The sequence below is a fragment of the Triturus cristatus genome, chromosome 8, assembly GCF_964204655.1.
Source record: "Triturus cristatus chromosome 8, aTriCri1.1, whole genome shotgun sequence".
In the NCBI taxonomy this organism is placed as follows: domain Eukaryota; kingdom Metazoa; phylum Chordata; class Amphibia; order Caudata; family Salamandridae; genus Triturus; species Triturus cristatus.
This window is the reverse complement of record NC_140591.1, coordinates 863,358,318-863,372,920: the sequence shown is the minus strand read 5'-3', so window position 1 is coordinate 863,372,920 and position 14,603 is coordinate 863,358,318. Positions and strand designations below refer to the sequence as shown.

Below are 14,603 nucleotides of genomic sequence, written 5' to 3'. Positions count from 1 at the left end.
TGACGGACATATGGCAGTAAGGGTGTTGATAAATGAATGCTTTCATGTAGATTTGTGATGGTGAGTGTCTGGACGTACGATGTTGCCTGTGTTGATGCATGACAGTGGATGCGTTGGTGTATGATATTGCATGGATGTATGTTGGTGGGCATGTTGGCAAATGACAGTGGGGTGTTGGCTTAAGACAATAGGTTTGTTGCTGTATGTCAATGGGTGGCAGAGTACAATGGTGGGTGTGTGGGGCCAGTCACTGTAAGAACATGCTAACTTAAAAGTTCTACATGTCCTACTTTTAAATACAATGCACCCTGCATAGTGGGCTACTAGGCCTACATAGGGTGACATTTAAATTTTAAGTAAAGCTTTTTACTTGTCAAAAGGGTTTATTTTAACAGGTTGAATTGCTGGCTTTCCATTGCTACCGTAAGGCTGCAGTGGTAGGTCTGTAGCCATGTTTGCACCTCCACTGTAAAGGAGGGCACAATAGGTACTGTAGTCTACTTATGGCAATTTAATTACAGGTGCTGAGCACACCCTGTAAGAAGTAGATGATATAATCGGGGCCAGTAGGTAAGTTAAATATGCAAATTAGGAGGATACCAATTAACCCATGGTTAAGGTACTTTACTACTGGTTAGCAGGGGTAAAGTGCACAGAGTGCTACAGCCAGCAACATTTAAGGGTCCAGCAAAAGGCTGAAAATCTGGTGTGACCATTCAGATAAGTCAATTTCTTACATCATCGTTCTCTAAGGTGTTTAGCAACGCCATGTTTAAAGTGAACTTGATAGGTGACCCAGGAATAAACGATGTCTGTTATGTAATCCCACAATGGGAAAATATTTCTACAGAAGCAAACCATGTGGGGGAAATCCCTTTCTACAGTTTGACACCTAAGGCAGGCACTAGAGAACCCCTATGCATATGCCGTAGGTGATGGTGGGTGAAATAAATCTGACGTAGATATTTAAATTATATCAGATGATATCTACCTGAGATCTCCCTTAATGCCATTAGTCAAAACATCCAGTCTTTTTCTTCTAAAGACCCCAGGCCTGCATTTAATCTCTGCCTGAGCTTGCTAAATGTATCATGAGTATTTATGACAAGAGATATACATATTGTGGAGAGCTTCCCTACCTCTGATGACCAAGACTTAGTACTTAAGCCTCTAGAAGACTAAATGAGGTTAATTTATTGATGTTAGTCTCATATGGAGTGAGGTTATGTTTAAATTGTAGATAACAGTAGAACGGGAGGGTAATAGCCCGTAATTCTCACAGTGACATACAAATCATGTGATCTAATTTGAAGAGTTTTCAGCCTCATGAATAGATATCCAAAGACTGTCCCATCCCTCAAATCCCTTAAGAGCTGATAACTGAGAGAGCTAATTGCCGACTCAGATATTGTGATTCTCTCTTGTTTACCCATTTAGTTTGGAAAAGGGAGGCTCACCATCAGTCAAGTACTACGCTGGTTGCTGGAGTTATTCCAGAGGGAGTCTTCCCACCATATAAGTAATGAATGGCAAAATATCTCCCATTGCACATTCGTCTGTGTATGCTTTGTCATATGTGGGTCCATAGGGTCCATAGAGACCTTTTTTGTCACTCCCTCCTCATAGGGACTTGGACTGTGAGATCCCAACCATACCTACAGCCATAATTCCTTATCGCAAGATATATTCTCTTGCCCAGCAGAAGAAGCAGGTTCTGAGGGAATATTTAGAGGAATATGTTCAATCTGCTTAACCCTGCTGGTGCTCCCCTCTGCTTTGTCCTAAAAAAATCAGTTACATTTGATTTGATTGAATAAAGTTATTATAAAGGACCATTACCTGCTTCCACTTATCAAAGACTTTCTTGAGTCTGTTCAAGGTGCTAAACTTTTCACTAAATGTGATATCCCTGGAGCTTATCATTTATCCTGGATAAAGAGGGATGAGGAGTTGAAGACTGCTTTTAAGACACCCTTTAGAATTGTAAGTATAGGATCATGTCCTTTGGCCAAACCAGTGCTCCAGCAGTTTTCGTACATTTTGCAACAGTGTATTCCCTGACGTCCTGGACCAGTTTCTTGTAATGTATATTGAAGATATTCTAAACTACTGTACTTCCCTTAATGAGCATCGAGTCCAGATTTGTTCTCTTCTTTAACATTTCAAGAAAAAACATCTGCCCTGTAAAGTAAAGGGGTGTGAGTTTGAGAGAACAGAGGTGGAATATCTGGGGTTTTGCCTCTCTGACCATGGAATATCTATAAGCCCTCTCCTGATCTCTGCCATCTTGGGCAGGCTGGCTCCTTAAATCCCTCAAGGAGACTCAACGTTTCTTGGGAGTGGGTAACCTTTATAGATACTTCCTTACAAACTTTGCCAATATCAGTAGGTATATATCTTTCACTTTGAAAAACAAAAATCTAACTAAAGGATTCTTCATGACTCATAAATTTCAGGAGCCTTTCGCCAAGCTCAAGAAGGCTTTCACCCAAACTCCTTTTCGCAGGCACCCAGATCTGTCCGGAAAATTCATTTTTGTTACTAACGCTTCAAAGTTTGCTGTAGGAACAGTTCTTCTTCAGCTCTAGGAGTAAAACAACTTGGAGCATCCAATTTGTTATCTTTCCCATGTCTTGAACTTACGTGAGCAAAAGCATTTAGTTCTTGAATACAAGCTCTTGGCTCTCAAATATGCCGGTATGGAGTGACAACATCTTTAGATGGGAGCTGAAGAACAGTTTGAGGTTTGGAAGAACCAACACAATCTCCAATTACTGCAGAACATGCAATGTATAACCCCTTGAATGCCCATGATGAGCTGGACTCGTCATGGCACACAGTCTCGTGTGCCCATGACGAGTCCAGCTCGTCATGAGGCATTCCCTTGGAAATCCCTCTGGTGCGGGCATCAGAGGGATTCCCTTTCACTAAAAATAGCCTCGGGAGCTGGGGAAGAGCTTCCCCAGCTCCCGAGGCCCCCCCCTGCTTTCAGTGTAATGTCGATCGGCGCGCACGTCGCGGCAATATCATTACATTGAAACTGAAACTGAAACTGAAATGAGCCAAGAGGCTCATTTCAGTTTCACTTTCTACGTGCTCAGGGTACTATCTCAGCCCCCTGAGCACGTAGAAAGACGGGAGAGGTATCGTTTGAAAGGGGAGAATCTCCCCTTTCAAATGGTACCCCTCCCCGGTGGATCCCTGCTTGGGGATCACCACAGGAGGGCGATCCCCAAGCAGGGATCCACCCACTAGACACCAGGGAGGGGAAGCTGCCCCTTGGGCAAGGGCCTTTGCTCCCCCCTGGTTACTTTGGCACTATTTAGTCTTTTTGCCCCCCCCTGGCCCCTAATCTGCTCCTTTAGGGGGCAGAAAGCCCACTATACACCAGGGATTTGTTTTTAGTTTTTTTTTAGGGTGGGGGCTGCCCGAAACGGGCACGCCAATGCCCCCACCCACCCACCACCATTACAGCCTTTCTGACCCCCCTGGGTGGCAGATGGGGCATTGGCCCAATCTGCCCCTCCAGGGGGGCAAAAAGATCACTAGACACCAGGGAATTAAAAAAAAAAAAAAATAGGGGTTAGGGCTGCCCAAAACGGGCAGGCCCATGACCCCACCCCACCCCCCAATTATTACAGTCTTTCTGCCCCCCCAGGGGGCAGATGAGGCATTGGCCCCTAATCTGCCCCTTCGGTGGGGCAGAAAGCCCACTAAACACCAGGGATTTGTTTTTAGTTTTTTTTAGGGTGGGGGCTGCCCGAAACGGGCACGCCAATGTCACGGGTACTTGGGCCTCCCACATGAGTGAGGCACCGTTTTTAACGGGAGACCCGGGGGAACGCTGGGTGGTAGGAAATTTGTGTCAGCCCGGTGATGCCACAACTTTCCTACACAAAAATGTGTGAAAAGGTGATTTTTTCAGCTAAATTTGAGGTTTACAGGGCATTCTGGGTAAGGAAACGTTGGGGGATCTACGCAAGCCATACCTCCCTGGAATCCCCTGGGTGTCTAGTTTTCAGAAATGTGTGGGTTTGGTAGGTTCCCCTAGGTGGCCGCCGAGCACCGGGCGGAAAACTCAGGTCACCCCCCCTTGCAAAACCAGGTCGTTTTGAGGTAGGCAATTTTCATGTCGCCTCATTACGTTTTGGGCCCTTGCCTGTCGCGGGTACTTGGGCCTCCCACACGTGTGAGGCACCGTTTTTATCGGGAGACCCGGGGGAACTCTGGGTGGTAGGAAATTTGTGTCAGCCCGGTGATGCCACAACTTTCCCACACAAAAATGTGTCAAAAAGGTGATTTTTTCAGCTAAATTTGAGGTTTGCAGGGCATTCTGGGTAAGGAAACGTTGGGGGATCCACGCAAGCCATACTTTCCTGGAATCCCCCGGGTGTCTAGTTTTCAGAAATGTGTGGGTTTGGTAGGTTTCCTTAGGTGGCCGCCGAGCACCGGGCCAAAAACCCAGGTGACCCCCCCTTGCAAAACCAGGTCGTTTTGAGGTAGGCAATTTTCATGTCGCTTCAATACGTTTTGGGCCCTTGCCTGTCACGGGTACTTGGGCCTCCCACACAAGTGAGGCACCGTTTTTATCGGGAGACCCGGGGGAACGCTGGGTGGTAGGAAATTTGTGTCAGCCCTGTGATGCCACATCTTTCCCACACAAAAATGTGTGAAAAAGGTGATTTATTTTTTCAGCTAAATTTGAAGTTTGCAGGGCATTCTGGGTAAGGAAACATTGGGGGATCCATGCAAGCCATACCTCCCTGGAATCCCCCGCGTGTCTAGTTTTCAGAAATGTGTGGGTTTGGTAGGTTTCCCTAGGTGGCTGCCGAGCACCGGGCCAAAAACCCAAGTGACCCCCCTTGCAAAACCAGGTCGTTTTGAGATAGGCAATTTTCATGTCGCTTCAATACGTTTTAGGCCCTTGCCTGTCGTGGGTACTTGGGCCTCCCACACGAGTGAGGCACCGTCTTTATCGGGAGACCCGGGGGAATGCTGGGTGGTAGGAAATTTGTGTCAGCCCGGTGATGCCACAACTTTCCCACACAAAAATGTGTGGGTTTGATAGGTTTCCAAACTACAGCTAGGCACTTTGCCAAAAAAGGTTCATTTTTCACTTCGAAATTAAGGTGTGTCCACGATGCGTTTTGCACTGTTTCCTGTCGCGGGCACTAGGCCGACCCACACAAGTGAGGTACCATTTTTCTCGAAAGACTTTGGGGAACACAGGGTGGGTGGAAATTTGTGGATCCTCGCAGATTCCAGAACTTTCCACCACATAAATGTAAGGAAAATGTGTTTTTTTTAACTTATTTTTTAGGTTTGCAAGGGATTCTGGGTAACTGAACCTGGAGGGAGGCAGTCAAGTCACCCCATCCTGGATTCCCCTGGTTGTCTAGTTTTCACAAATGTATAGGTTTGCTAGGTTTCCCTAGGTGCCGGCAGAGCTATGGTTCAAAAACTACAGCTAGGCACTTTGCCAAAAAAGGGTCATTTTTCGCTACGAAATTGAGGTGTGTCTACGTTACGTTTTGCGCCGTTTCCTGTCGCGAGCACTAGGCCGACCCACACAAGTGAGGTACCATTTTTCTCGGAAGACTTTGGGGAATACGGGGTGGGTGGAAATTTGTGGATCCCCGCAGATTCCAGAACTTTCCACCAGAGAAATGTGGGGAAAATGTGTTGTTTTTTTGGCAATTTTTTAGGTTTGCAAAGGATTCTGGGTAACAGAACCTGGTGGGAGGCAGTCTAGTCACCCCATCCTGGATTCCCCTCGGTTTCTAGTTTTCAAAAATTTATAGGTTTGCTAGGTTTCCCTAGGTGCCGGCAGAGCTAGGGTTAAAAAATTACAGCTAGGCACTTTGCTAAAAAAGGGTAATTGTGCATTGTGAAAATGTGCTGGCACATGCATCAACATAGGCTTTTGCGATTCCTTAATTGCGATTATTAAGGAATCACAATTAAGGAATTGCAAAAGCCTATGCATGTAGGAATCGCTAAAGAAATAGCGATTCCCACACATTCCTTAATTGCGACTCGCAAATTGCGACTTGCAATTAAGGAATGCCGTCCCATACATTCCTATGGGCCTCCAGGCCCATAGGAATGAATTGGAGATTGCATGAGCAATTTGCGAATACCAGTAGGTACTCGCAAATTGCTCTTTCAATTTCAAGGGTGCAAGGGTGTCAAAATTACACCCTATTGCACCCCCTGAAATTGATCTGGGCACATATTTTGCACACACACATGCTCTAAGGGCATGTGTGTGCGCAACATGAAACTTTGAAAAATGCACAAAAGTGCATTTTTCAAAGTTTTTGCAAATTACCATGAAGTTCAACTTCATGGTAATTTGCTCCCCCCAATAGCGAAATCGCTAATTTTTAAACTTTAATGCATTGCATTTAAGGAATCTCAATTTGGGATTCCTTGAATGCAATCGCAATTTAAGTAATCGCAATTTAGAGATTCCTTAAATTTCGATTTTTGCATTTGGGATGATGCATCCCAAATGCAAAAATACCGGTTGCAGAGGGGCAGATTCTGAGAATCAGCACGTTTGCGACCGGTTTTTCTGTTGATGCATGTGCCTGGTGGTGTGTTCTCGTTTGGTTTTGAGCCATTTCCTGTCGTGGGCACTATGCCTACCCATACAAGTGAGGTACAATTTTTATCGGGAGACTTAGGGTAATTCAGATTTGTAAAGGAACTGTTATTACCCATTGACTTTCGATGCATTTCTGCCTTCCAAATGAAAGACATTGTTTAAAAAAGAAGTCATTCTAAAAAATGACTGATAATTCTCATGCTAGGATGAGTATTTCCAATTTCGGAAATGTGCAAATATCTACTGTTTCTAAACTCTATATTTTGTTCCCATTTCAGAAATACATAGGTGTCTTTCATACCGATTTTTCCATGTACACATTTTTACAGAACAATTACTATATACCCGGTACATAATAAAAAAACATTTCAAGTTGCTGCTCAGTTTGTGGCTCTGGGTTCGTCGGGTTCTTGGTGACCCTACAAGTCCTATATATCCCCACAACCAGTAATGTCCAGCGGATCTAATGGTATATTGCTTTCAAAGAGTTGTTATAATTAGAAGAAGTTACACGTGAAAACGTTGACACAAAAGGCTTTTTTTTTCAACAAATTTTCAATTTATCCTTTATTTAACTGTTAGTTTCTATAAAGAAACCTTGATGGATCTACACAAATGACCCCTTGCTGAATTCAAAATTGTGTCTACTTCTCCAAAATGTATAGCTTTCCAGGATCCATTATTGCTTTTGTACCCATTTCTACCATTAACTGGAAGGAGGTCGAAAGCACAAAAAATAGCAAAAATAGGCTATGTCCCAGAAAAATGCCAAAACTGTGTAAAAAATGTTGGGTTTCTGACAAAAGTCTGGTATCCCCTAAAGGCTGGGAAAATGGTGATTTCAGCCCCACAAACCCTTTTTTGATAACATTTGCAGGGAAAAACCCAGATGCTTTCATTTGCAGCCCGTTTTTCCAATTTTTCCCAAAAAAAACTAAATTTTGCTGTATTTTCTTCTCATTTCTGTGACCCCTCTAGGGGAATCTACAAACCCTGAGTACCTTTAGAATCCCCATGATGTTGGAAGAAAAGGACGCAAATTTGGCGTGGATACCTTATGTGGTCAAAAGTTACAGGGGCCTCAGCACGCACTACCCCAAATAGCCAAAAAAGGGCGTGGCACAGGAGGGGGAAAAGGCCTGGCAGCGAAGGGGATAAAGAGCTGACAATATTCCTAGGCCTATTTCTTTTCACAATGAGATTTTTATACTACTCACATCTTTGGCACACACAATATTCTTTATGATGCCTTGTGTAGATGAGCTATTCTGGTTGAGGATTCCAAGACTCATGTCCTTTTGCTTCCTGACAAAGTTGTCTGTTAGGGAAGATCATTTTTCCATTGTTTGAGAGACACTCATGCTCAGATCTCTCCAGAAGACCATGATGCCCTGCAGAGTCATGTACCCATGGCCCACTATCATTTTTTCCAACAAGCCCTGTTGATTCCTACTAAGGATCTTCAAACCGAGATCCTAGGAATGTGTCATGACACTGCAATGTACCATCATCATGTACTTTAGTCATTTTTAGAGTTAGTTTCCTTTTCTTTTTGGTAGGCTTCAGTTTGCCAGGATACAGAGTTATAAGTTAAATCCTATCCTGTCTTTGCACAATTCAAAGTAGTCCAAGATAAGGCTTTAGGGTTTCTCCTGCCTTTGCCTGTTCCTTGTCATCCAATGGCACACAATTTCCAAATACTTTATTGCGCATTTGCCACCTTCTGGAGGAAATTAGGTGATCATGGTTACAGTCAATCTCTTAGCCAAGCTGACTCTTTTTTCCGTGTTTCAGAAGCTTTCATCTGCTAGCCTGATGGCAAGAAGACCTTTGGCTGACTATTCTGCCTTAACAGAGTAACTGACCCCATAATTTGAGACTGGGGCTTTCAATACATTTTAAGATGTTGGCACTCAATTTGCTTTACCCTCGGAATGCATTCGAGCTCTATCCTCAAGCTGACCACCACAGTCCGATGGATAGAGTCAGAGAGTTAATCACAGTCTTGAACAGTATCAGAGATGTTTTTGTAATGCCACTCAAAACAACTGGGTAGAATTTACTCTGCCACCAAAGTTTCTCCTTTTTTTCGGTATCCAAGGTTTCCATCCTTATTCCTTTCTGGCTTCTCCTCTGCTCACTGCCCATTCCTCTTGTTCCTGCTACTCACACTCACTAGAGACGTTTGATTCTGGGAGACAAATGATTGACCAGAATTGACAAGATTCTAAAACTACTTTGAAGTATTGAACTGATAAATTAAGTAGACCGATCCCAAACTTTTAGGTTGGAAATAAGGTTTGGTATGTCTTCCAGGTTCTTGCCCACTCAAATATAACCCGTCCTCTTTGGTCCTTGATAGTTTTTGCCCTTTGTAATAACCAAACCGATGAAGTCTGTTGCCTTTAGGCTCTGTCTTCCCTATTCTTGAAAGAGTCACCCCACTTTTCATGTGTATCAGCTAAAACCTTTTGTGTCTGATCCTTATTATCGGAGTCCTCCACCTCCTCCAGTTATCGTAAAAGGGGAATAAGATACAAGGTTAGTGTTACCACTGATTTCCCAATTTTCTGAAGTAAATTAAAGTTCTTCCTTCACTAGTAAGGTTATCCTGCTAGTAAGCGTTCTTGGGTTCCTGTCTCTTCAGTCTATGCCCCTAGAATAGTTTGCCAATTTTTTCTGGCCTTTCCGGACAAGCCTGGGACCTCAGGAATGTAGTATACTGTTGTGACCACAAAGTTTCAACCATTATAGCACCCAAGACCCATTATACCTTACACGGTCCTGCGGTTCCGAGGCCCCAGAAAACTCTGGAAGAAGCCCACAACTGGGTCTGTGAGTCGCACTCACCCGGGGCTGCCTTCCCTCATACTTCTGGTTTTCTGGTTGCTGCTCCTCTCCCTACAGCTCCAAAATTCGAATACACTGTGAGTCTGCACCTGCCTTTTAAAGCCCCCTGCAGCTATTCCAATTCAGGTTCTTGGTCACTTCTCCTTTCACTTTCATCATGGCTTATCTTTCATTCGTCTCTTTGTGATTTTCCCAATCCATCATGATTCCTGTGACATGATGTTTGCATTCATTTCCTTTTCCTGTTTTTATGAGGATTCAGTCTGGTTGGAGAGTGTGCTGCAACACAGCTGTGTTCCTTCAGTTGTTTCCTTTCTCTTTCACTTGCTGATCCTGACTATTTTGAACTGAAGAATTTCTGTTGCACTTTTGATCCTGATGTTCTTAAGCCCTTTGAAATCTATATCCGGCAAGGGGTTTTTATTCGCCTTTGGGTTTTTCCTCCTGAAAAGGTGTCAGCTTCTCAAGAGCACTTCCCTGCCACATTCCAGTGTGTTGTGACATTGTGAGTTCCGCAAATAGTCGACCTTACCGTGGAAAGTGGAAGACCTGGACCTGTGAGTAATAGTCCACCCTGACCAGTGTGCCCTCTCCTGCCCCCTGTGATCCTTGTCTCTCTATGGTCTCTCTTCATGCCTCCTGCCCCTACAGTCCTTCAGTATGCCCCTACTGCAGCCCTTCTATGTGCCCTCTGATTTTTTCCTTCAGTACTCCGTGTGCGTCTGCCAAATCCCCGCTGCTCCTTTATGTACCCCCCTACTGTGGAGAAGTGTGGCTCAATGGTTAGAGCGGCAGACCCTGATGCAGAGGTCTGGCCCGGACTAGGGTTCAATTCCCGCCTCGGCGGGTCTTGGGCTCAGTTTCCCCAGACCCGATAATTCTCGCCTCGGTGCCTATTCTAATCATGGGTCACACTCTGCAACTCTGGGCAATAGCTTGCTTAATCTCCACAATGGCCCCAACAGCGCTAGGATGCCTGGCTTCAGCTTGGGGGTGCCCAGGAGTGGGCACTTCACAGGGAAAGGCCAGGAAGGGTTCCACAGCGGTATGTGCACAGCGCCTGAGAGACCCTTTCGGGGGGGTGCGGAGCGCTATATAAATGCACTACATTTACATTTACCCCTTTACGGCCTCTGTGTGCTATTGCCTCCCCTGCACCTCCTCTGTACATAATGCCTCCCCTCTTGCCTTCACTCTGTATTTTATCTCTTGCAGCACCACTGCCCCCTTTAGCTATTCACAGTCGAGCCTTTACACAAGATGTTGCCTTTGGCCACACCCTGCACCCATTCTCTATTCTTCCCACAAGAGCTGTGCAGATGCACCTCATACAGTTGTTTCACCTTTTCAGTACCACTCACATATCAGATTATGAATGTTCATTGGTTCTGTAAAGTTCAGAGAAGCAAAGGTGTGACATTGGTCATGTTTCTTCCAAAACCTGGTCTTTGCTGATGGCATATGTGATCTCTTGGATGATATAGTCAATAATATTTAAGATATCTTAAGTAATGCAATTGATGACAGTTGATATGTGAGCAGTAGTGTCTTGCGCAGCATATGGCAAGCAGGAATTACACTTTGTGCAGCTTGCCATAACTGGGGTACTTCATTGTTTTTTGATGTTGCCTTGTAACTAAAACATCAATTAAATACACTTTATCAATAGAATGTTGCTTTTTTATTTATTATTTAATAAAGAAATGTTGATTGAATAGAAGCACATGTACCTCTAATCTACCTCTCACAGCATTGTATCGTCCTTGGATCCTGCATATTGCTAGAGCTCAACAGCTTTCATCAATCATTCATTTTGTTGTCCATCACATTTTGGAGAACTAGAATTGCATATTTTCCTTTCTGATAAAATAACATAGAAAACATAGCTTAATCCTTGAGGGAGGAAGACAAATAATTAACCTGGGAGCAATGTATGTCTCTGCATGTCAACAGAAGAAATTCTACAGAAAAATGAGACTTGACCGGAAACGCCAAATTGTGTATGCTTGAATGTCTGTATCTAGCACATGCACTTACTTTAACAACACTGATTTGTCAGCAAAGCATTTTGTATCATATTGTGTTTGAGAGCATTTGATGACTTCGAAAGTTCAGGTGTTTCTCCAAACTCTTTTGACTGGTGTGAATCAGTTTGGCTGTTAATGAGCTTTGTAAGAAAAAGAACTCTGGTGTATAGCATGATAAGTATATTCGATATATGTTTTGCTGCACTATGTCGCAAATATTGTATTGCTTCAATACATTACTGTTAGGGGTAAAAATGCATGGTAAATCCTTTGAAGTTCATTCCAATTGCCACTCCAATTGGGGATTTTTGTTAGAAAGACATATACAGACATGCTCCTGTGCCAGCGTCCTTTCTTTTGCTTTTGTATATTCAGTTTAGTGAATGTACTATTTTGACTGATTTTCTGTCACTTTGTTTTTCATAAACAGCAAAAAGAATGTGAGGTCCTCAAGTTAGAGAACAAAGTATTGAAGGAGCGTGTAAGTTTTGTTTCTATATTTTTTATTGTTTCTGATATTTTTGTTGCATGCACCACACATGTATTTATAGATGGTTTCCTCCGAAGCAGCCACCACATCCTCAATACTTTTGACACGTTAAGAAGAGAAAAGAGGGTTGTTAAATATGTTGATGAGTAAGATGACGCAGGTAAAGCATGTGAGACTTCTGCATGTGACCTCATGCAGCTATTTTAAGTGCTGAATCGAGTGAAAAGTAAGCTAGTCAATATAATATAGCATTGATATCAACAATCATTTAATAACATAAATGTGACTTATATTAATGCCTCCATTTCACCAAGCTACCCCAGGCACTATGTAAACATGTGGAGATGTCCCCTTGCTTCTGATAACTAACAGAACTAAGAGAAAGAAAACTAATAACAGTATGATGAATTGATATGATGGCCAGATCCTACATCCAATCCCACAGCGGCCTCCCAACCCTTGCTGCAATCGTGGTGCACCCATCCCAGCTGAGGACGGCCAAACACTGCTGCGAACAGCCTTCAGCCTTCAGCCTTGTGCAGCAGAGGGTTGAAGGCAGGAACTGGCCAGAGGCCTGACCCTGCACCCAACCGCACCACGAGGGGCCCAAGGCGCTGTGGCTGACCCCCCACTGTGCATAGTGACCACCTCTGTGCAAGAGGGGGTGTGGGAGAGGGAGAAAGGAAGAGAAAGAGAGAGCTAGCAAGAGAGTGTGGGAATAGGTCATGGGTAATTGTGTAACATCACCTTATATTGACATTGAGTTGTTCTGGTGACATTTACAAACCAAAAGGAAAAGGGCTGAGTCTTTTATAAATGTCACCTGAACCCTAAATGGCAATGTAAGGCAATTTTACACGTTACCTGTTATGTATTTTTCATTACATGCTTTATTAATTGATTGTCGTACATCTTTAGAAAGATTTAGAGAATTTTAGTGTTATTCGTTTAGTATTGCCTGAGGATGCAGAAATGTCTGTCGGTGTTTTGAGAAATGTGTGTTTTTTTGGGAAGACTGTACTAATATTTAAAATGTATTGTATGTAACAATGTATATTAGGATAAATCAAATTTTAAATGTAAAGCATATTATAAGGACATTAAAAACATTTATTGCAAAATCTGCCTTTGTTTCGTAGAACTTTGGCACTATGGAGTAGGTTTAACAAGACATTTAGAAACAATGCAGATAGAGTACAGAATGAGATAGTGTAACATTTTGCTAACAGGGTTCTGCGCTCACAGTATTCATTTATACATCAGGGAGGATTCATTGGTAGAGGCGTGGTGTACTTTTCGGTTGTGTTAATTAATGTTTATGAGCAACGCTGTCATTGTGAAAGTTTTTTATGGGCACTGAAACAAAGGCGAAATGCTCTGTTTCAGGTTCTATCTATTTATTTAATTATCTATCTATCTATCTATCTATCTATCTATCTATCTATCTATCTATCAATGCTATGTTTCAGGTTCTATAGACCTATCTATCTATTTAATTATCTATCTATCTATCTATCTATCTATCTATCTGTCTGTCTGTCTGTCTGTCTGTCTGTCTGTCTGTCTGTCTGTCTATCTACCTATCTATGTTTCTCTCTATATATTTATATTGATGTGTATATGTAATGAGAGAGAAACACTTACCTTAGGGACTGCTTTTATTCATTCCAGGTTGCCTTGAATAGTATTTTACCAATCCATTTTTCAGCTTGGCGTGGAAGGCATTAGCTTGTCCTATGCTAAAGTCTTTGCTGCAAAAATGGCAGAAGACTGTCACTTTTATATCTTGCCATGGATGGCACTATACTAATGCTATGCTTAAGAACCTGCTAGAAGGGGCATGGCCAAGAGTCAAGTCAATGAAAGCTTTATTCGACTGACATTTTAACAATCATAAAAGCACATAAAAAGACAAAAATACATATTATCACAAAATTACACAAATTATAAAGACAGCGATCATATAATGATATCAAAATATCAGTTAATTTTGAAGCTACAGCAGTGAAACCCTAAAAATATCAAGTGCCCGTTCGGCTATAATTAATTTGTTATAATGGATTTCCTTTGGAGGAGTACCTTCTTGAAGAACATGGCTAAACACCAGGCAGTTTGTTCGTCCTCCAGGAACTGTAGTCTTATTAATGCAGGGCAGCATTGACATATACCCTGTTGGTTTAAAAACTGTAAAATCCACGCTTTCCTCAAAGATACATAAAATTGGCAAAATTAAACCAAATGGATGGTGGACTGGGTAGAATGATTGTCTCACACAGACACAGAGGCAAATCCCATGACCAGTCATTGATTTTTGGGAAGGTCACAAGTCTGTGGACGATGTCCAGCCTAAACCAAGGTAATAGCCACCTGTCAAAACCGCCAGGTACAAATGTAAGGTACAGTTCCATATATGAGGTGGTTAAAATTAACTGATGTTGCCTTACACTGGTTTTAAAATTTCTCCTGTCATTCTTATTGTGACCAATAGCTGAAGACACTCCTTTCTTAGTGCCTTTCTGGGGATTGCCTGTAAGGACCTAGGGTCATTAAAGAATTGTGAGTGCCCAATATCGTTCATGAAATCACACACATACTTTACCCATGGGATCTTTAAAGCCCCTTCCAG

The 14,603-nt window shown here is 42.9% G+C and overlaps 1 protein-coding gene across 1 annotated transcript in view; it reads left to right on the top strand.

Annotated features, from left to right (window-relative positions):
* LOC146805186 (uncharacterized) overlaps positions 1-14,603 on the top strand; it is a 927,200-nt gene that overhangs the window by 610,269 nt on the left and 302,328 nt on the right. Inside the window, exon 6 of the mRNA XM_085620476.1 lies at positions 11,918-11,968. Coding sequence (XP_085476602.1) covers positions 11,918-11,968 — 51 coding nt within the window. The remainder of the gene's footprint in view (positions 1-11,917; positions 11,969-14,603) is intronic.